Source organism: Heterodontus francisci, unplaced genomic scaffold (assembly GCF_036365525.1).
Source record: "Heterodontus francisci isolate sHetFra1 unplaced genomic scaffold, sHetFra1.hap1 HAP1_SCAFFOLD_500, whole genome shotgun sequence".
In the NCBI taxonomy this organism is placed as follows: domain Eukaryota; kingdom Metazoa; phylum Chordata; class Chondrichthyes; order Heterodontiformes; family Heterodontidae; genus Heterodontus; species Heterodontus francisci.
In genome coordinates, this window is record NW_027142279.1 from 930489 (window position 1) to 953475 (window position 22987).

The window sequence follows — 22987 nt, forward strand, 5'->3', positions numbered from 1 at the left end:
CTGGGACAGCTCACCATACTGGAAGCATCCTATCAGAATGGAATAAACTCAATCACTTTATTTTCTCCTTTTTATTCTGAAGAAACAGCTGTAAATCTCCCCAGTTAACTTTTTGAATGTATGTGTGTGTGCATGAATGTTAGGAAGAATGAGAAGTTGGTGGCAAAAACAGAAAGGCAGATTATTATCTGAACGGTGATAGGTTGGGAAAGGGGAGGTGCAGTGAGACACGGGTGTCCTTTCACACGCAATTATCTCATTATTGTTTAAGACTTGGTATATTAATAAATAGTTGATTTTTATTCATTCAAGAAACCTGGTTTGGTGTGTTTTATTCTGGGGGACAAATAGCGTGTTTAATTTGGCTACTTTCTGGCTGGTGGGAACTTTTAACAATATGTTGTGACCTGTGGAGTAGCAGGACTAAATTAACAGTGCATTACCACCGCCTTGGTCAAAACAAGACTAAATTAAAGGAAGTCCAAAGTAATGGAAGGGATTTTTGTGGCCTGAACAATATGGAGAGAGAGGAGGTAAAAGTGCTGAATCTCCTCTGCTTGCATGGAATTCTGCATTCAGAAAGGGGAAGGCTGTTGACAGAGACTGAGATGTGAAGCAGGGAGTCTCGGAGGGAATGGGCCCTTTGGAATGCAGAAACGGGAGGGGGGATGTGTTTGGTGCCATCAAGTTGGAGGTTACTGAATTGGGGGAGGATGTTCCATTGATTAAGAAGGCTGGTGGGGTGAAAGGTGAGGATAAATGGGTCCCGATCGTGTTTGATCTTTTGACTGGACACTCGATATAGCCTTGCACCATCTGATATTTTGTAATTTATTCTCACCTGCACTCGATCCTATCACAGACCTTTCCTTTGGTTCTTCTTCACATCCTTCCCACTTTCACCTGCTCAAAACCTATTACATTTCAAACGTTTCCCAGTTCAGATGTAATATCACATATTAACATTAAACATCTTTCTGTCACTCAGTCACAGACTCCGCACTCACTGACCCGTGTGTACATCACACAGTCCTGGACCAGCCCTGGAGGAGCATCGATTCTACTGAAACTCAGTGGAAGTGTGATGATGGTCTTCACTTCGGATGGTACAGATTTAAAAGGTAATGTAAAGGAACAAGTTCAGGATAAACTAGTCAATAAGAGAGGAGTGAGGAATTGTCCCCAGTTTCTGGTATTCTCTACCGGTACCAGTCTCTCGAACAGTTAATAATTACCGTCAGATCAGTGGCTGACTCTGTGATTGTTGTTTCAGTTCTGGTGGATGGAAGATTCCAGAAACTAGCGTACCAGTGTATCACTGCTCCACAGCAAGCCCAGGCTGGTTACAAGGTATTGTTAGGCTTTATCATATCAGATTTATATTCACTGTCCAGCACTGTTCACATCAGTTACATTCTTCAATATTTATAAACTCTCATTTCAGGTTCCCATCCCAGTGTGGGACAGGGGGTCGTAACGAGGACGGTTTGTTTTAACTGGGGTGGAAATCACTGCTACTGGACCCATGAGATTAGGATCAAAAACTGCAGCAGTTACTTCGTTTATGAGTTGAAGTCGTTATTTTACTGCATTGCTTATTGTACTGGTACGTTGCTGCTTCTATGTCATCCAGAGGGCGATTCTGGGATGTCCCGTGTCACCCACAGAAATGAGACAGTTTACTCGCTCCCCTCCTTATTGTCAGGGACACAGTGAATAAAGGATCTGAAACACAAAGTGTACTTCACTGAAACTCTAGGGAACTGAACCAAACTCTGCTGTCCCTGTCTATCAGGCACTCTGATCCCTGCAGTGTTCATGGCTCACGTCAGGTCCCCACTGCAGTGCTGGGCACCTCACACTCCCTCTCCAGGAAGCAATGTTCACGAGGAGTAGGATTGGATCGTCGAGGGTTTGATAAAGATGAAAATTTGGCACTGTCTGGACTCGAGTACTAAACACATGAGCTCTTCGGGTTTTCTCCACTCTGCCCTCTTCCTTTATTACAGATCCAGAGACTGTCGCAACTGAGGAACCCGAGGAACAATCAACTCGAGAATCCGCTAGAGGATCATCGTCTACCCCAGCGGTGTCTGGAACATCAGGTATCCCCCTTGTGGGGTCCATTCGAAACAAAGTCTTCACACAATGTGACTCCATAACGGATCAGTCCTGGGAATCATCCATTCTCTTACTGAGGGAGTGGGATGCAGTGAATGAGGGGAGAGGGACGCCGTGACTGAGATGAGTGGGATGTCGTGACAGAGGCAATTAATACAGAGTGACTGAGGGAGGTGGGATGTATTGACAGAGGGGAGTGGGATGTTGAGACTGAGGGAGATGGAATGTAGAGACGGAGGGGAGAGTGGTGCAGTGACTGAGAGAAGTGGAATGTGGTGACTGAGGGGAGAGCGACATTGCGACTGAGGGATGTGGTATGTATTGACTGAGAGGCGAGACATTTTATTTGTTATTTCGAGACGCAGCACTGAAACAGGCCCTTCAGCCCACCAAGTCTGTGCTGACCAACAACCCATTTTATACTAATCCTACATTAACCCCATATTCCCTACCACATCCCCATCATTTTCCGACCACCTACTTACACTCGGGGCAATTTACAATGGCCAATTTGCCTATCAACCTGCAAGTCTTAGGCTGTGGGAGGAAACTGCAGCACCCAGCGGAAACCCACGTGGTCCCGGGGTGAACTTGCAAACTCCACACAGACAGTACCCAGAACTGAGCCCGGGTTGATGGACTTGTGAGTCTGCGGTGCTAACCACTGTGCCACAGTGCCGCCCCATGTATTGACTGAGGGATGTAGTGACTGAAGGGAGTGGGATGTAGTGACTGAGGGTAGTAGGATTCAGTGACTGAGCAGAGTGGGATTCAGTGACTGAGGGAAGTGGGCTACAGTGAGTGATGGGAGTGTGATACAGTGACTGAGGGGAGTGTGATGCAGTGACTGAGGGGACTGTGATACAGTGAATGAGGGGAGTGTGATACAGTGATATCGCGAACAGGATGGAAGATTATGGTTTTATAAAGACTGCTATCTGACATTCTCCTGACACAAGTACCATCCAGTTAACCTGTTGTGAGTTTCACCATGTCTCACTCTTCAATGTCTCCCTCCCTTTATTACAGAATCCGTGATGTCCAAAACTCAGGAATCCGAGGAACAATCGACTGCAGAATCCACTGAGGGTCCATCCTCTACCCCAGCGGGCTCTGGAAGCTCAGGTATCTGCCTTGTGGGGTTATCATCGCAGAATCATGGAATCATAGACTGGTTACAGCACAGAAAGAAGCCAATCAGCCACTCGTCACCGTGCCAGCTCTCTGCCAGAGCAACTCCTGCCATTTCCCCGTCGCCCTGCAGATTGTTTCTCCTCTGATAATTATCCAATTCCCTTTTGAAAGCCTCAATTGAACCTGCCTCAAGCACACTCTCAGGCAGTGCATTCCAGACCCTAACCACTCGCTGTGTGAAAAGGTTTTCCTGTCTCTTTTGCTACTTTTACCACTCACCTAAAACCGGTGTCCTCTGGTTCTGGATCCTCCCACCAATGGGAACAGTTTCTCCCTGTCTACTCTGTCCAGATCCCTCGTGATTTTGAACACCTTGATCAAATCTCCTCTTAATCTTCGCTTCTCCAGGGAGAACAGCCCCAGCTTCTCTGATCAATCCATGGAACTGACGTCCCTTATCCCGGGAACCATTCTCGTAAATCATTTCCGCACCCTCTCGAATAGCTTAACATCCTTCTGAACGTATGAACCGCTCTCTCGACCTGTCTTGCAGCCTTCAATGATTTGTGCACATGTACCCCCAAGGCCCTCTGCCCCTGCACTTCCTTTGGAATTGTATCCTTCATTTTATATTGCCTCTGGTTCGGCCGACCAAAATGAATCACCTCTCAATTTTCTGCGTTAAATTTCATCTGCCACTGTCTGCCCATCCCCCCAGCCTGTCTATGACCTCCTGACGTCTATCACTATCCTCCTCACAGTTCACAATACTTCCATGCTTTGTGTCTTCTACAGATTTTGAAATTGTGGCCTGTCCGCCCCAGTCTATGTCATTAATATACATCAAGAGAAACAGGTGTCCGCATAATATTAGAGAACAAAATACAGATGCACAGAGAATTAGGAGGGACAGATAACACTGGAAAAGAAAAGACCAACATATTGGGCGGGGATGTAAGACAGTGTAAGAGGGATGGTGATAAGCTGCAAATTCAGATTAGTGTGTGTGTACATGAATGCGCAGAGAGTGGTAAATAAGGTTGGTGAGCTGCAGACGCAGATAGCCATGTGGAAATATGTTGTTGTGGCAATAACAGAGTCCTGGCTCTAAGAGGGGCAGGACTGGGTAGTGAATATTCCTGACTACAAGCTGTTCAGGAAAGAAAGGGAAGGAAGGAATGGAGGAGGGGTATCAGTATTGATTAAGGGGAACATTACAATGCTGGAAAGAGATGATGTCGGAGACGAACCAAGGATAGAATCCATCAGATTAGAGTGAAACAACGAAAGAAATACCATGACATTGCTGGGTATATTCTATAGGCCAACAACTAGTGGGAAAGATATAGAGGAACAGATTTACATAGAGCACCCAAGAGGTGCAAGAGTTAAAGTGTAGATATATCTTTGGGCTTTAATTATCTGAATATAGACTGGGATAGTAATAGTGTAAAGGACAGAGAGGGACAAGAGTTTCTAGAGTGTGTCCAGGACAATTCCCGACGTCAGTTTGTTTCCAGTCCAACGAGGAAGGAGGCATTGCTGGATCTGGTTCTGGGAAATGAGGTTGGACAAGTGAATTAAGGGTCAGTCGGGAACATTTAGGGGGCAGTGACCATCATATCATGTGGTTTAGGTTGACAATGGAAAAGGACAAAGAGAAATCCGGATGAAAGATAATTCATTGAGGGAGAACCAATCTCAATAGAATGAGAACAGATCTGGCTCAAATAAACTGGGATCATATTATAGACGCACACACTGTGACGCCTGAAGTGCTCAGTCTCAGAGACCCATCCAGTCTCTTACTGGAGTGTGGGGCAATGATAGAGGGCAGTGGGATATAGTGACTGAGGGCAGTGGGATGTATTGACTGAGGGGAGTGTGATGTATTTATTGAGGGGAGTGGGATTCAGTGACTGAGGGGAGAGTGATGTAGTGACTGAGGGCAGTGGGACATAGTGACTGAGGGGAGTGGGATGTATTGACTGAGGGGAGTGGGATTCAGTGACTGAGGGGAGAGTGATGTAGTGACTGAGGGCATTGGGACATAGTGACTGAGGGGAGTGGGATGTAGTGACTGAGGGGAGACGGATGTAGTGACTGAGGGGAGAGGGATGCAGTTACCGAGGGGAGTGGGATATAGTGACTGAGGGCAGTGGAACATAGCGACTGAAGGCAGTGGGATATAGTGACTGAAGGGAGATGGATGCAGTGACTGAGGGCAGTGGGATGTAGTGACTGAGGGGGGTGGGACGTAGTAACTGAGGGAAGTGCGATTTAGTGACTCAGGGGAGTACAATTTAGTGACTGAAGGGAGTGGGATGTATTGACTGAGTGGAGTGGGATGTGGTAACTGAGGGGAGTGGGATGCAGGGACTGAGGGGAGTGTGATACAGTGACTGAGGGAAGTGTGATACAGTGACTGAGGGGAGTGTGATACAGAGACTGAGGAGAATGTGATACAGAGACTGAGGAGAATGTGATACAGTGACTGAGGGGAGTGTGATACAGAGACTGAGGAGAATGTGATACAGTGACTGTGGGGAGTGGAATACAGTGACTGAGGGCAGAGGGACATAGTGACTGAAGGGAGTGGGTTGCAGTGACTGAGGCCAGTGGGATGTAGTCACTGAGGTGGGTGGGACGGAGTGACTGAGGGCAGTGGGATTTATTGACTTAGGGGAGTGGGATTTAGTGACTGAGGAGAGTGGGCAGTAGTGACTGAGGGGAGAGGGATGTAGTGACTGAGGGAGACGGACATAGTGACTGAGGGGAGTGGGTTGTAATGACTGAGGGGAGTGGTATCCAGTGACTGAGAGGAGAGGGATGCAGTGACCGAGGGGAGTGGGATGTTGTCACTGAGGGGAGTGAGACGTAGTGAATGAGGGCAGTGGGATATAGTGACTGAGGGGAGAGGGATGTAGTGACTGAAGGGAGTGGGATGTATTGACTGAGCGGAGTGGGATACAGTGACTGAGGAGAGTGGGATACAGTGACTGAGGAGAGTGGGATAGAGTGAAGGAAGGGAGTGTGAAACAGAGACTGAGGGGAGTGTGATACAGTGACTGAAGGGAGTGTGACACAGTGACTGAGGGGAATGTGATACAGTGACTGAAGGGAGTGTGATACAGTAATGTGGTGAACAGGATGGACGATTTTGGTTTTATAAAGACTGGTATCTGACATTCTCCTGACACTAGTACCATCCTGCTGACCTGTTGTGTTTTTCTCCATGTCTCACTCTGCAATGTCTGCCTCCCTTTATTACAGAACCCGTGACTTCCCAATCTCAGGAATACGAGGAACAATCGACTGCAGAATCCACTGAGGGTCCATCCTCTATCCCAGCGGGCTCTGGAAGCTCAGGTACCTGCCTTGTGGGGTGATCATCGCAGAATCATGGAATCATAAACTGGTTACAGCACAGAAAGAGGCCGTTCTGCCCATCGTCACTGTGCCAGCTCTCTGCCTGAGCAACTCACCTACTCCCACTCCTGCCATTTCCCCATCTCCCTGCAGATTGTTTCTCCGATGATAATTATCCAATTCCCTTTTGAAAGCCTCAATTAAACCTGCCTCCAGCACACTCTCAGACAGTGCATTCCAGATCCTAACCACTCGCTGTGTGAAAAGGTTTTCCTGTCTCTGTTGCTACTTCTGCCACTCACTTAAAGCTGGTGTCCTCTGGTTCTGGATCCTCCCACCAATGGGAACAATTTCTCCCTGTCTACTCTGTCCACATCCCTCGTGATTTTGAACACCTCGATCAAATCTCCTCTTAATCTTCTCTTCTCCAGGAACAAGAGCCCCAGATTCTCCAATTTATCCATGTAACTGACGTCCCTCATCCTGGGAACCATTCTCGTAAATCATTTCCGCACCCTCTCGAATACCTTCACATCCTTCCGAATGTATTAACCGCTCTCTGGACCTGTCTTGCCACCTTCAATGATTTGTGCACACGTACGCCCAGGTCCCTCTGCCCCTGCACCCCCTTTACAATTGTATCCTTTATTTTCTATTGCCTCTCCTCGTTCGTCCGACCAAAATGAATCACTTCACAATTCTCTGCGTTAAGTTTCATCTGCCACTGTCTGCCAATCCCACCAGCCTGTCTATAACCTCCTGACGTCTATCACTATCCTCCTCACAGTTTACAATACTTCCAGGTTTTGTGTCATCTGCAAATTTTGAAATTGTGGCATGTACACCCCAGTCTATGTCATTAATATACATCAGGGAAAACAGGGGTCCGAGCAATATTACAGATCAAAACACAGATGCACAGAGAATTAGGAGGAACAGATAACACTGGAGTAGAAAAGAGTAACGTATTAGACAGGGACAGTGTAAGAGGGAAGGTGATGAGCTGTAATTTCAGTTCAATGTGTGTGTATATATGAATGCACGGAGAGTGGTAAAAAAGGTTGTTGAGCTGCAGGCGCAGATAGCCATGTGGAAATATGATGTTGTGGCAATAACAGAGTCTGGGCTCTAAGAGGGGCAGGACCTGGTAGTGAATATTCCTGACTACAATGTGCTCAGGAAAGGGAGGGATGGAAGGAAAGGAGGAGGGGTATCAGTATTGATAAAGAGGAACATTACAGTGCTGGAAAGAGATGATGTCGGAGAGGAACCAAGGATAGAATCCATCAGATTAGAATGAAACAAGGAAAGAAATACCATTACCTTTCTGGGTGTATTCTATAGGCCAACAAGTAGTGGGAAAGATATAGAGGAACAGATTTGCATGGAGCAACCAAGAAGTGCAAGAGTTAAAGTGTAGATATATCGTTGGGCTTTAGTTATCTGAATATAGACTGGGATAGTAATAGTGTAAAGGGCAGAGAGGGACAAGAATTTCTAGAGTGTGTCCAGAAGGATTCCCTCCGTCAGTTTGTTTCCAGTCCAACGAGGAAGGAGGCATTGCTGGATCTGGTTCTGGGAAATGTGGTTGGATAAGTGAATTATGGGTCAGTCGGGGAACATTTAGGGGACAGTGACCATCATATCATGTGGTTTAGGTTGGCAATGGAAAAGGACAATGAGAAATCCGGAGGAAAGATAATTCATTGAGGGAGAACCAATCTCAGTAGAGTGAGAACAGATCTGACCCAAATAAACTGGAATCATATTATAGACACACATAGTGTGATACCTGACGTGCTCAGTCTCAGTGACCCATCCAGTCTCTTACTGATGGAGTGTGGGGAAATGACAGAGGGCAGTGGGATATAATGACCGAGGGGAGTGGGATGTACTGTCTGAGGGGTGAGGGATGTAATGACTGAGGGGAGAGGGATATAGTGACTGTGGGCAGTGGGATATAGTGAGTGAGGGGAGAGGGATGCAGTGACTGAGGGGAATGGGACATCGTGACTGAGGGGAGTTGGATATAGTGACTGTGGGCAGTGGGACATAGTGATTGAGGGTACTGTGATAAAGTGACTGAGGGGAGTATGATACAGTCACTGAGGGGAGTGGGATGCAGCGACTGAGGGTTGTGTGATAGTGTGACTGTGGGGAGTGGGATACAGTGACTGAGAGGAGTGTGATACAGTGACTGAGAGTGTGATGCAGTGACTGAGGGGCGTGTGATGCAGTGACTGAGGGGAGTGTAATACAGCGACTGAGGAGAGTCTGAGACAGCGACTGAGGGGAGTGAGATACAGCGACTGGCGTGTGCGTGATACAGTGACTGAGGTGAGTGTGATACAGTGACTGAGGGGAGTGTGACGCAGCAATATATTGAACAGGATGGAAGATAATGGTTTTATATAGATTGTTATCTGTCATTCTCCTGACACGAGCACCATCCTGTTGACCTGTTGTGTTTTTCTCCATGTCTCACTTGGCAATGTCTCCCTCCCTTTATTACAGAACCCGTGACTTCCCAAACTCAGGAATCCGAGGAACAATCGACTCGAGAATCTACTGAGGTTTCATCCTCCACCCCAGCGGGCTCTGGAAGCTCAGGTACCTGTCTTGTGGGGTCATCATCGCAGAATCATGGAATCAGAGACTGGTTACAGCACAGAAAGAGCCCGTTGAGCCCATCGTCACTGTGACAGCTCCATGCCTGTGCAACTCACCTACTCCCACTCCTGCTATTTCCCCGTCGCACTGCCGATTGTTTCTCCAATGACAATTTTCCAATTCCCTTTTGAAAGCCTCAATTGAACCTACCTCCAGCACACTCTCAGGCAGTGCATTTCAGATCCTAACCACATGCTGTGTGAAAAGGTTTTACTGTCTCTGTTGTAATTTTTACCACTCACCTAAAACCGGTGCCCTCTAGTTCTGGATCCTCCCACCAATGGGACATAGGGGTGTGGGGCATAGTTACTGGGGGAGAGGGATGTAGTGACTGAGGGGAGAAGGTTGCACTGACCGAGGTGAGTGGGATATAGTGACTGAGGGCAGTGGGACATTGTGACTGAGGGCAGTGGGATATAGTGAGTGAGGGGAGAGGGATGTAGTGACTGAGGGGAGTGGGACATAGTGACTTAGGGTAGTGGGATATAGTGAGTGAGGGGAGAAGGATGTAGTGACTGAGGGGAGTGGGACGTAGTGACTGAGGGGAGTGGGATGTAGTTACTGAGGGCAGCTGGACATAGTGATTGAGGGCAGTGGGATGTCGTGACTGAGGGGAGTGGGACATAGTGACTTAGGGTAGTGGGATATAGTGAGTGAGGGGAGAAGGATGTAGTGACTTAGGGTAGTGGGATATAGTGAGTGAGGGGAGAAGGATGTAGTGACTGAGGGGAGTGGGACATAGTGACTGAGGGGAGTGGGATGTCGTGACTGAGGGGAGTGAGACATAGTGAATGAGGGGAGTGGGATATAGTGAGTGAGGGGAGAGGGATATAGTGAGTGAGGGGAGAGTGATATAGTGACTGAGGGGAGTGGGACATAATGACTGAGGGCAGTGGGACATTGTGACTGAGGGCAGTGGGATATAGTGAGTGAGGGGAGAGGGATATAGTGACTGAGGGGAGAAGATTGCACTGACCGAGGTGAGTGGGATATAGTGACTGAGGGCAGTGGGACATTGTGACTGAGGGCAGTGGGATATAGTGAGTGAGGGGAGAGGGATGTAGTGACTGAGGGGAGTGGGACATAGTGACTTAGGGTAGTGGGATATAGTGAGTGAGGGGAGAAGGATGTAGTGACTGAGGGGAGTGGGACATAGTGACTGAGGGGAGTGGGATGTAGTTACTGAGGGCAGTTGGACATAGTGACTGAGGGCAGTGGGACATTGTGACTGAGGGCAGTGGGATATAGTGAGTGAGGGGAGAGGGATGTAGTGACTGAGGGGAGTGGGACATAGTGATTTAGGGTAGTGGGATATAGTGAGTGAGGGGAGAAGGATGTAGTGACTGAGGGGAGTGGGACATAGTGACTGAGGGGAGTGGGATGTAGTTACTGAGGGCAGCTGGACATAGTGATTGAGGGCAGTGGGATGTCGTGACTGAGGGGAGTGAGACATAATGAATGAGGGGAGTGGGACATAGTGATTGAGGGCAGTGGGATGTCGTGACTGAGGGGAGTGAGACATAGTGAATGAGGGGAGTGGGATATAGTGAGTGAGGGGAGTGGGACATAATGACTGAGGGGAGTGGGATGTAGTTACTGAGGGGAGTGGGATATAGTCATTGAGGGCAGTGGGACATAGTCACTGAGGTGAGTGTGATATAGTGACTGATGGGATAGGTATGCAGTGATTTAGGGTAGTGGGATATAGTGAGTGAGGGGAGAAGGATGTAGTGACTGAGGGGAGTGGGACGTAGTGACTGAGGGGAGTGGGATGTAGTTACTGAGGGCAGCTGGACATAGTGATTGAGGGCAGTGGGATGTCGTGACTGAGGGGAGTGAGACATAGTGAATGAGGGGAGTGGGACATAGTGATTGAGGGCAGTGGTATGTATTCACTGCACGGAGTGGGATGTGGTAGCTGCGGAGAGTGGGATACAGTGACTGAGGGGAGTGGGATACAGCGACTGAGGGTAGTATGATACAGTGACTGAGGGGAGTGTGACACAGTGTCTGAGGGGAGTATGATACAGTCACTGAGGGGAGTGTGATGCAGCGACTGAGGGTAGTGTGATCCAGTGACAGAGGGAGTGTGAAACAGTGACAGAGGGGAGTGTGATGCAGTGACTGAGGGGAGTGTGATGGAGACTGAGGGGAGCGTGACGCCGTGACTGAGGGGAGTGTGACACAATAATGTAGTGAACAGGATGGAAGATAATGGTTTTATAAAGATTGTTATCTGTCATTCTCCTCACACGAGCACCATCCTGTTGACCTGATGTGTTTTTCTCCATGTCTCACTTTGCAATATCTCCCTCCATTTATAACAGAACCCGTGACTTCCCAAACTCAGGAATCCGAGGAACAATCGACCAGAGAATCTACTGAGGTTTCATCCTCCACCCCAGCGGGCTCTGGAAGCTCAGGTACCTGTCTTGTGGGGTCATCTTCGCAGAATCATGGTATCAGAGACTGGTTACAGCACAGGAAGAGGCCATTGAGCCCATCGTCACCGTGACAGCTCTATGCCTGTGCAACTAACCTACTCCCACTCGGGCCATTTCCCCGTCGCACTGCAGATTGTTTCTCCTATGACAATTTTCCAATTCTCTTTTGAAAGCCTCAATTAAACATGCCTCCAGCACACTCTCAGGCAGTGCATTTCAGATCCTAACCACACGCTGTGTGAAAAGATTTTCCTGTCTCTGTTGTGACTTTTACCACGAACCTAAAACCGGTGCCCTCTAGTTCTGGATCCTCGCACCAATGGGACTGAGGGGAGTGGGACATAGTTACTGAGGGGAGAGGGATGCATTGACTGAGGGGAGAAGGTTGCACTGACCGAGGGGAGTGGGATATAGTGACTGAGGGAAGTGGGACATCGTGACTGAGGGCAGTGGGATAAACTGAGTGAGGGGAGAGGGATGTAGTGACTGAGGGGAGTGGGACATAGTGACTGAGGGGAGTGGGATATAGTGAGTGAGGGGAGAGTGATGTAGTGACTGAGGGGAGGAGGACATAGTGACTGAGGGGAGTGGGATGTAGTGACTGAGGGAAGTTGGACATAGTGATTGAGGGCAGTGGGATGTAGTGACTGAGGGGAGTGAGACATAGGGAATGAGGGGAGAGGGATATAGTGACTGTGGGGAGTGGGACAAAGTGACTGAGGGGTGTGGGATATAGTTATTGAGGGCAGTAGGACATAGTGATTGAGCGCAGTGGGATATAGTCAGTGAGGGGCGAGGGATATAGTGACTGAGGGGAGTGGGATATAGTCATTCAGGGCAGTGGGACACAGTGACTGAGGGCAATGGTACATAGTGACTGAGGGCAGAGGGACATAGTGACTGAGGTGAGTGGGACATAGTCACTGAGGTGAGTGGGATATAGTCATTGAGGACAGTGGGACATAGTGACTGAGGGCAGTGGGATACAGTGAGTGAGGGGAGAGGGATATAGTGACTGTGGGGAGTGGGACAAAGTGACTGAGGGGAGTTGGATTTAGTTACTGAGGGCAGTAGGACATAGTGACTGAAGGCAGTGGGATATAGTGACTGAGGGCTGTGGGACATAGTGATTGAGGGGAGTGGGACATAGTCACTGAGGTGAGTGGGATATAGTGACTGATGGGAGAGGGATGCAGTGATTGAGGGCAGTGGGATGTAGTAACTGAGCGGAGTGGGACGTAGTGACTGAGGGCCGTGGGATATAGTGACTTAGGGCAGTGGGATGTATTGACTTTGCGGAGTGGGATGTGGTAACTGCGGAGAGTGGGATGTAGTGACTGAGGTGAGTGGGATACAGTGACTGAGGGGAGTGGGATACAGAGACTGAGGGTAGTATGATACAGTGTCTGAGGGGAGTGGGATACAGCAACTGAGGGGAGTGTGATACAGTCACTGAGGGTAGTGTGATACAGTGACAGAGGGAGTGTGATACAGTGACAGAGGGGAGTATGAAACAGTCACTGAGGGGAGTGTGATGCAGCGACTGAGGGTAGTGTGATACAGTGTCTGAGGGGAACTTGATACAGTGACTGAGGGTAGTGTGATGCAGTGACAGAGGGAGTGTGATACAGTGACAGAGGGGAGTGTGATACAGTGAGTGAGGGGAGTGTGATACAGTGACTGAGGGGAATGTGATACAGTGACTGAGGGGAGTGTGATACAATGACAGAGGAAGTGTGATACAGTGACAGAGTGGAGTCTGACACAGTGAGTGAGGGGAGTGTGATACAGTGACTGAGGGTAGTGTGATGCAGTGACAGAGGGAGTGTGATACAGTGACAGAGGGGAGTGTGATACAGTGAGTGAGGGGAGTGTGATACAGTGACTGAAGGGAATGTTATACAGTGACTGAGGGGAGTGTGATACAATGACAGAGGAAGTGTGATACAGTGACAGAGTGGAGTCTGACACAGTGAGTGAGGGGAGTGTGATACAGTGACTGAGGGGAGTGTGATGCAGTACAGAGGGAAGTGTGATACTGTGACTGAGCGAGTGTGACACAGTGACTGAGGGGAGTGTGATACAGTGTCTGAGGGGAGTATGAAACAGTCACTGAGGGGAGTGTGATGCAGCGACTGAGGGTAGTATGATACAGTGTCTGAGGGGAACTTGTTACAGTGACTGAGGTTAGTGTGATGCAGTGACAGAGGGAGTGTGATACAGTCACTGAGGGGAGTGTGATACAGTGAGTGAGGGGAGTGTGATACAGTGACTGAGGGGAATGTGATACAGTGACTGAGGGGAGTGTGATGCAGTGACAGAGGGAGTGTGATACAGTGACAGAGGGAGTGTGATACAGTGACAGAGGGGACTGTGATACAGTGACAGAGGGGACTGTGATACAGTGACTGAGGGGAGTGTGATACAGTGACAGAGGGGAGTGTGATACAGTGAGTGAGGGGAGTGTGATGCAGTGACTGAGGGGAATGTGATACAGTGACTGAGGGGAGTGTGATACAATGACAGAGGAAGTGTGATACAGTGACAGAGTGGAGTCTGACACAGTGAGTGAGGGGAGTGTGATACAGTGACTAAGGGGAGTGTGATGCAGTGACAGAGGGAAGTGTGATACTGTGACTGAACGAGTGTGACACAGTGACTGAGGGGAGTGTGATGGAGTGACTCAAGGACTGTGATACAGTGACTGAGGGGAGTAGGATACGGTCACTGAGGGGAGTGGGATGCAGCGACTGAGTGTACTGTGACACCGTGACTGAGGGGAGTATGATACAGTCACTGAGGGGAGTGGGATGCAGCGAATGAGGGTAGTGTGATCGAGTGACTGTGGGGAGTGGAATACATTGACTGAGAGGAATGTGATATAGTGACTGAGGGAAGTGTGATACAGTGACTGAGAGAGTGTGATGCAGTGACTGAGGTGAGTGTGATACAGTGACTGAGGTGAGTGGGATACAGTGAGTGAGGGGAGTATGATATAGTGACTGAGGTGAGTGTGATGCAGTGACCGCTGGGAGTGTGATGCAGTGACCGCTGGGAGTGTGATACAGTGACTGAGGGGAGTGTGACGCAGTAATGTAGTGAACAGGATGGAAGATAATGGTTTTATAAAGATTGTTATCTGTCATTCTCCTGACACGAGCACCATCCTGTTGACCTGATGTGTTTTTCTCCATGTCTCGCTTTGCAATGTCTCCCTCCCTTTAATACAGAACCCGTGACTTCCCAAACTCAGGAATCCGAGGAACAATCGACTAGAGAATCTACTGAGGTTTCATCCTCCACCCCAGCGGGCTCTAGAAGCTCAGGTACCTGTCATGTGGGGTCATCATCGCAGAATCATGGTATAAGTGACTGGTTACAGCACAGGAAGAGGCCATTGAGCCCATCGTCACCTTGACAGCTCTATGCCTGTGCAACTCATCTACTCCCACTCCTGCCATTTCCCCATCTCCCTGCAGATTGTTTCTCCGATGATAATTTTCCAATTCCCTTTTGAAGGCCTCAATTGAACCTGCCTCCAGCACACTCTCAGGCAGTGCATTTCAGATCCTAACCACTCGCTGTGTGAAAAGATTTTCCTGTCTCTGTTGTGACTTACATCACTCACCTAAAACCGGTGCCCTCTAGTTCTGGATCCTCCCACCAATGGGACTGAGGGGAGTGGGACATAGTTACTGAGGGGAGAGTAATGCAGTGACTGAGGGGAGAAGGTTGCACTGACCGAGGGGAGTGGGATATAGTGACTGAGGGCAGTGGGACATAGTGACTGAGGGTAGTGTGATACAATGACAGAGGAAGTGTGATACAGTGACTGAGAGAGTGTGATACAGTGACTGAGAGAGTGTGACACAGTGACAGAGGGAAGTGGGATACAGTGACTGAATGTGTGGGATACAGTGACTGAGGGGATTGTGATACTGTGACAGCGGGGAGTGTGATACAGTGACTGAGAGAGTGTGATACGGTGACTGGGGTAGAGTGATACAGTGACTCCGGGAGTGTGATACACTGTCTGAGGAGAGTGGGATGCAGTGACTGAGGGGAGTGTGATGCAGTGTCTGAGGGGTGTAGGATAAAGTGAACTGAAGGGAGTGTGATCCAGTGACTGGAGGAGTGTGATACAGTGACTGAGGGGAGTGTGATACAGTGTCTGAGGGTAGTATGATACAGTCACTGAGGGTAGTGTGATACAGTGTCTGAGGGGGATGTGATACAGTGACAGAGGGTAGAGTGATACAATGACAGAGGAAGTGTGATACAGTGACAGAGGGGAGTGTGATACAGTGGGTGAGGGGAGTGTGATGCAGTGACTGAGGGGAGCATTATACAGTGACTGAGGGGAGTGTGATACAGTGACTCCGGGAGTGTGATACAGTTATTGAGGGGAGTACGATAAAGTTACGGAGGGGAGTGTTATACACTGACTGAGGGGATTGGGATACAGTGACTGAAGGGAGTGTGATACAGTGACTGAGGGGAGTGTGATACAGTGGGTGAGGGGAGTGTGATACAGACACTGAGGGGAGTGGGATGCAGCGACTGAGGGTAGTGTGATACAGTGACTGAGGAGAGTAGGATACAAACACTGAGGGGAGTGTGATACAGTGACTGAGGGTAGTGTGATACAGTGACTGAGGGGAGTGTGATACAGTGACTGAGGAGAGTAGGATACAGACACTGAGAGGAGTGTGATACAGTTACTGAGGGGAGTGTGATACAGTGACTGAGGGGAGTGTGATACAGTGACTGAGGAGAGTAGGATACAGACACTGAGGGGAGTGTGATACAGTGACTGAGGGTAGTGTGATACAGTGACTGAGGGGAGTGTGATACAGTGACTGAGGAGAGTAGGATACAAACACTGAGGGGAGTGTGATACAGTGACTGAGGGTAGTGTGATACAGTGACTGAGGGGAGTGTGATACAGTGACTGAGGAGAGTAGGATACAGACACTGAGGGGAGTGTGATACAGTGACTGAGGGTAGTGTGATACAGTGACTGAGGGGAGTGTGATACAGTGACTGAGGAGAGGGGAATGCAGCGACTGAGGGGAGTGGGGTACAGTGACTGAAGGGAGTGTGATACAGTGACTGAGGGGTGTGGGATGCAGTGACTGAGGGGAGTAGGAATCAGTCACTGAGGAGAGTGGGATGCAGCCACTGAGGGTATTGTGTTACAGTGACTGAGGGGAGTATGATACAGTCACTGAGGAGAGTGGAATGCAGCGACTGAGGGGAGTGTGATAGAGTGACTGAGGGGAGTGTGATACAGTGACTAAGGGGAGTGTGATACAGTGGCTGAGAGAGTGTGATACGGTGACTGGGGGAGAGTGATACAGTGACTGTGGGGAGTGTGATACACTGTCTGAGGAGAGTGGGATGCAGTGACTGAGGGGAGTGTGATACAGTGTCTGAGGGTAGTGTGATACAGTGTCTGAGGGGGATGTGATACAGTGACAGAGGGGAGAGTGATACAATGACAGAGGAAGAGTGATACAGTCACAGAGGGGAGTATGATACAATGGGTGAGTGGAGTGTGATACAGTGACTAAGGGGAGCATTATACAGTGACTGAGGGGAATGTGATACAGTGACTCAGGGAGTGTGATACAGTGATTGAGTGGAGTGCGATAAAGTTATGGAGGGTAGTGTTATACACTGTCTGAGGGGTTTGGGATACAGTGACCGAAGGGAGTGTGATTCAGAGACTGAGGGGTGTGGGATGCAGTGACTGAGGGTAGTAGGATACAGTCACTGAGGGGAGTGTGATACAGTGGGTGAGGGGAGTGTGATGCAGTGACTGAGGGGAGCATTATACAGTGACTGAGGGGAGTGTGATACAGTGACTCCGGGAGTGTGATACAGTGATTGAGGGGAGTGCGATAAAGTTACGGAGTGGAGTGTTATACACTAACTGAGGGGATTGGGATACAGTGACTGAAGGGAGTGTGATCCAGTGACTGGAGGAGTGTGATACAGTGACTGAGGGGAGTGTGATACAGTGTCTGAGGGTAGTATGATACAGTCACTGAGGGGAGTGCGATGCAGCGACTGAGGGTAGTGTGATGCAGTGTCTGAGGGGGATGTGATACAGTGACAGAGGGTAGTGTGATGCAGTGACTGAGGGGAGTATGATCCAGTCACTGAGGAGAGGGGAATGCAGCGACTGAGGGGAGTGTGATACAGTGACTGAAGGGAGTGTGATACAGTGACTGAGGGGTGTGGGATGCAGTGACTGAGGGGAGTGGGATCAGCGACTGAGCATAGTGTGATGCAGTGACTGAGGGGAGTATGATCCAGTCACTGAGGAGAGTGGAATTCAGTGGCTGAGGGGAGTGTGATAGAGTGACTGAGGGGAGTGGGATACAGTGACTGAGGTGAGCGTGATACAGTGAAAGAGGGAAGTGGGATACATTGACTGAGAGAGTGTGATACAGTGACAGAGGGAAGTGGGATACAGTGACTGAATGTGTGGGATACAGTGACTGAGGGGTGTGTGATACTGCGACAGCGGGGAGTGCGATACAGTGACTGATAGAGTGTGATACAGTGACTGGGGGAGAGTGATACAGTGACTGAGGGGAGTGTGATACAGCGACTGAGAGAGTGTGATACAGTGACAGAGGGAAGTGGGATACAGTGACTGAATGTGTGGGATACAGTGACTGATAGAGTGTGATACAGTGACTGGGGGAGTGTGATACTGCGACAGCGGGGAGTGCGATACAGTGACTGATAGAGTGTGATACAGTGACTGGGGGAGTGTGGTACATTGACTGAGGGGAGTGTGATACTCTGTCTGAGTAGAGTGGGATGCAGTGACTGAAGCGAATATAATGCAGTGACTGAGTGGAGTGTGATACATTGAATGAGGGGAGTGTGAGACTCTGTCTGAGGGGAGTGGGATACAGTGAACTGAAGGGAGTGTGATACTGTGACTGGGGGAGTGTGATACAGTGACTGAGGAGAGTGTGATACACTGTCTGAGGGGAGTGGAGTGCAGTGACTGAAGCGAATATAATGCAGTGACTGAGTGGAGTGTGATACATTGAATGAGGGGAGTGTGAGACTCTGTCTGAGGGGAGTGGGATACAGTGAACTGAAGGGAGTGTGATACAGTGACTGGGGGAGTGTGATACAGTGACTGAGGAGAGTGTGATACACTGTCTGAGGGGAGTGGAGTGCAGTGACTGAAGGGAATATAATGCAGTGACTGAGGGGAGTGTGATACAGTGCCTGAGGGGCGTGTGTTGCAGTGACTGAGGGGAGTGTGATACAGCGACTGAGGAGAGTGTGATACAGTGACTGAGGGGAATGTGATAAAGTGACTGAGGTGAGTGTAATGCAGTGACTGAGGTGACTGTGATAGAGACTGAGGGCAGCATGATGCTCAAACTCAGGAATCCGAGGAACAATTGACTAGAGAATCTACTGAGGTTTCATCCACTACCCCAGCGGGCTCTAGAAGCTAATGTATCTGCTTTGTGGGGTTATCATCGCAGAATCATGGAATCAAAGACTGGTTACGGCACAGAAAGTTTCTGTTCAGCCCATCTTCACCGTGCCAGCTCTCTGGCAGTGCAACTCACCTACTCCCACTCCTGCCATTTTCCTGTCGCCCTGCAGATTGTTTCTGCCAGGACAATTATCCAATTCCCTTTTGAAAGCCTCAATTGAACCTGCCTCCAGCACGCTCTCATGCAGTGCATTTCGGATCCTAACCACTCGCTGTGTGAAAAGGTTTCCCTGTCTCTGTTGTGACTTTTACCACTCACCTAAAACCGTTGCTCTCTAGTTCTGGATCCTCCCACCAAGAGGAACAGTTTTTCCCTGACTACTCTGTCTCATTCCCTCTTGATTATGAACATCTTGATCAAATCTCCTCTTAATCTTCTCTTCTCCAGGGAGAACAGCCCCAGCTTCTCCGATCTATTCATGTCACTGACGTCCCTCATCCCGGGAACCATTCCGGTAAATCTTCTCTGCACCCTCTTGAATACCTTAACATCCTTGCTAAGTATTAACCGCTCTCTCGACCTGTCTTGCCACCTTCAATGATTTGTGCACATGTTCCCCCCAGGTCCCTCTGCCCCTGCATCTCCTTTAGAATTGTATCCTTTATTTTATATTGCCTCTCGTTCGTCTGACCAAAAATGAATCACTTCACAATTCTCTGTGATAAATTTCATTTGCCAGTGTCTGCCCATCCCACCAGCCTGTCTATGACCTCCTGACGTCTATCACTGTCCTCCTCACAGTTCACAATACAACCAGGTTTTGTGTCATCTGCAGAATTTGAAAGTGTGCCCTGTACGCCCCAGTCTATGTCATTAATATACATCAGGAAAAACAGTGGTCTGAGCATTATTAGAGAGCAAAGCACAGATGCACAGAGAATTAGGAGGGACAGATAACACTGGAGTCGATAAGAGTATCGTATTAGACGGGGGCAGTGGAAGAGGAAAGGAGATAAGCTGTAAATTCAGTTTAATGTGTGTGTATATGGATGCACGGAGAGTGGTAAATAAGGTTGTTGAGCTTCAGGCGCAGATAGCCACGTGGAAATATGATGTTGTGGCAATAACAGGGTCCTGGCTCTAAGTGGGGCAGGACTGGGTAGTGAATATTCCTGACTACAAGGTGTTCAGGAAAGAGAGGGGAGGAAGGAAAGGAGGAGGGGTATCAGTATTGATTACGGGGAACATTGCAGTGCTGTTTTCTTTTCTCTCTCTTGTTCTCACTCATTCCAGATCTCCCTTACTCTTTTGTGTCTCACTCCTGTCGCCTTCCCTCCTTTTCTCTCACTCCTGCTCTCTGTTGTTCTCTGACTCCACTTTCCCCCTGTCGTTTCGCTGATCACTTTGATAATCTCCTGAGTTTTCTCTGTTAGTTTTTTTTTCCTTGTCGGAGTAGTAACTGATTCTGCAGCCGATGATGTCTGGTGTCTCCCCTCGGTAAAGGCTGGTACACATTGATTCAGTTTGTCGAGGGAGTTAGATTACATACGAGAGGAGGTTCTGTGTGAAAACAGTTCCGTCCACTCATCCAGCGTTCTGAATCCCAGTGAAATTCCTCTTGTCTTTATTTGACCCTCTCAGACTCGGGGATTCCGTCTACTCCCGAGGAACCTCCCGACTCCCAGCCTGTTTCTGATGACGGTGGGAATATTTCAGATTCTCCACATTTCAGGAATATTAAATCCCTCCTCCTGTCTCAGTCTAGCACAAATATATCAGGACCGAGGGCCTCCAAACAGCTGTGTGATCGTTCTGTGTAGGGAAACCCATCGTTCTCACTCTCTCTCTCTCTCTGCCTAGTCTGTGCTGTCAGACAAGAGTTGCAGTCACTTGTGTTCAGTCTGAGTGGATACATTGGGAAACACAGAAACGTAAACGTCCAGAAATTCCTTCAGAAATATCTTTGAGCTTCTATCTCACATCCCTCTCTCTGTAACTCTCAGTTTTATCTCTGTCTCTCTGTTTCTCCTTTATCTGCCTTTCACACGCATATATAAATATATTTCATTTCTGTAACCGCCTCTCTCCTCTGTGGCTCTCAGATTCTCCAGCTCCCTCTTTCACCTCACTCTGTCTCCCACTCTCTCTGATGTTCTGTCTCCCTGTCTGTCTCTCTGACTCTCACTTTCTCTCTCTCTGTCTCTCTCACAGATGCTCTTTGTCTGTCTCTCTGTCTTTGTCTTTGTTAGAGGGACAGAGAGCATCAGAGAGAGAGAGAGAGTGAGAGTGATCGACAGAGACAGAGAAAAGGGCAGTGAGACCGGAGTAAACACGGAATGCAAATGATCTTGGGAGATGGAACAAGAGGCAACAGAGAAGAGAGTGCAGGATAGAGGATGATAACACAGGGAGGGCAGATTAGAGACAAGACGAGTTGAGATAGAGAGAATAACAGAGACAGATGAACAAACGAGTTTATGACAAACTGGAGGAAAGAGAGTTTAAATTAGAGAGGAGAGATCATTCGAAATACGTCCCGTGCCCTGTGCTAAACTCTGGGTGTGTTCAACCTGTTGATGTTGTGACTGTTGTGTTTAGGTACCAAATACAAGAGGATTAATGTGAAGATCACTTCAATGACTGATCTGGATGAAGAATCTGCAAAGAGAATCGTTGTGGAGAGGGTGAGAGACTGCACTGTACTGAGGAGAAACACGGGAGACAACAGATCCTCCCTCTCACTGTCTGTATTCACTGAATGGGAACTCCAGATCATTATTTAAACAGCTCTAATTCCCCCTCTGCTTATCTTCTGGTCCCCCAGATCAGGCTTGTGAGGGGTTGAATGGGCTTCCTCCTGATCCTGTGTGAAAGGCTCGAGAGGGGGTGAGGGGGCTGAATGGTCTTCTCCTGTTCCCGTGTAAGAACTCGAACGAGGGGCTGAATGGCCTCCTCCTGTTCCTGTATAACAGACTCGAGGGGATGAATGGCCTCCTCGTTGGATGGTAACCTCTCTCTGATCTTCCCTCTCAATCTCCCCATTCTCTCTTTATGTCCTTTCTACCTCTGTCTCTTTCTCTGCCTCGCTCACCCACTCTGTATTTCTCTTTCTTTGTCTTTCTTTCTGTCTGTGTCTGTCTCTCCCTCACTGCATCTCTGACGACCTCTCGCTCTCACGCCATCTGTTTCTCTACCTCTGTCTCAATCCCTGTAGCTCTCCCACCCTCCCTCTCCATCTCTCCCTCTATCTGAGTATCTTTGCCTCACCCTGTCTCTCACTGTCTTGTCCCCACCCTTTCTCCCGATCTCTGTCTGTATCCTCTCTGTCTCTTTCTATTCACTCCTCCCCTTGCAGTAATACTCATCGTTTCTCCTCTCTGCGATGCAGATGAAGCACATGTTCCAGGATCAGTGTCCACACACGAAGCTCGAATTGGATCCAGAAGACGTTCAGTGCTCGGCTAGTGCGCCTGTGGAAGTGTGAAGGAGTTTGGACATGTCAACAAGCATCCAACACGTGTGATCCAGTCTCTGTGTGTTTTGCATCCTCACTCAATCACTGTGCCATCTTATCTTCACCTTGTTTAACTCAAGGAAATTGTCAGCAAAGGGTTAATCTCCGACTAGAAGTATGCTAATGTTATACTGTAATTGGTGTGTCTTTATACCGCAGGGGTGTGGGAGCTTTAAGCTATTGCTTTGTTAAATAGAGAAGTACGATCCCATTTGTATCCAGTGACCACTGGTCAGCTGAACCCAGACTAACCTGAC

At 48.8% G+C, this 22987-nt stretch overlaps 1 protein-coding gene across 1 annotated transcript in view; it reads left to right on the forward strand.

Moving 5' to 3' along the window:
* LOC137366907 (uncharacterized) overlaps positions 1-22700 on the forward strand; it is a 160217-nt gene extending 137517 nt beyond the window's left edge. The window contains exons 8-17 of the mRNA XM_068028462.1: positions 989-1121; positions 1274-1350; positions 1445-1606; positions 2010-2105; positions 3151-3210; positions 11622-11717; positions 14969-15100; positions 20858-20917; positions 21815-21900; positions 22605-22700. Of these exons, the coding sequence (XP_067884563.1) occupies positions 989-1121; positions 1274-1350; positions 1445-1606; positions 2010-2105; positions 3151-3210; positions 11622-11717; positions 14969-15100; positions 20858-20917; positions 21815-21900; positions 22605-22700 (998 nt within the window). The remainder of the gene's footprint in view (positions 1-988; positions 1122-1273; positions 1351-1444; positions 1607-2009; positions 2106-3150; positions 3211-11621; positions 11718-14968; positions 15101-20857; positions 20918-21814; positions 21901-22604) is intronic.
* The last annotated feature ends 287 nt before the right edge of the window (positions 22701-22987 follow it).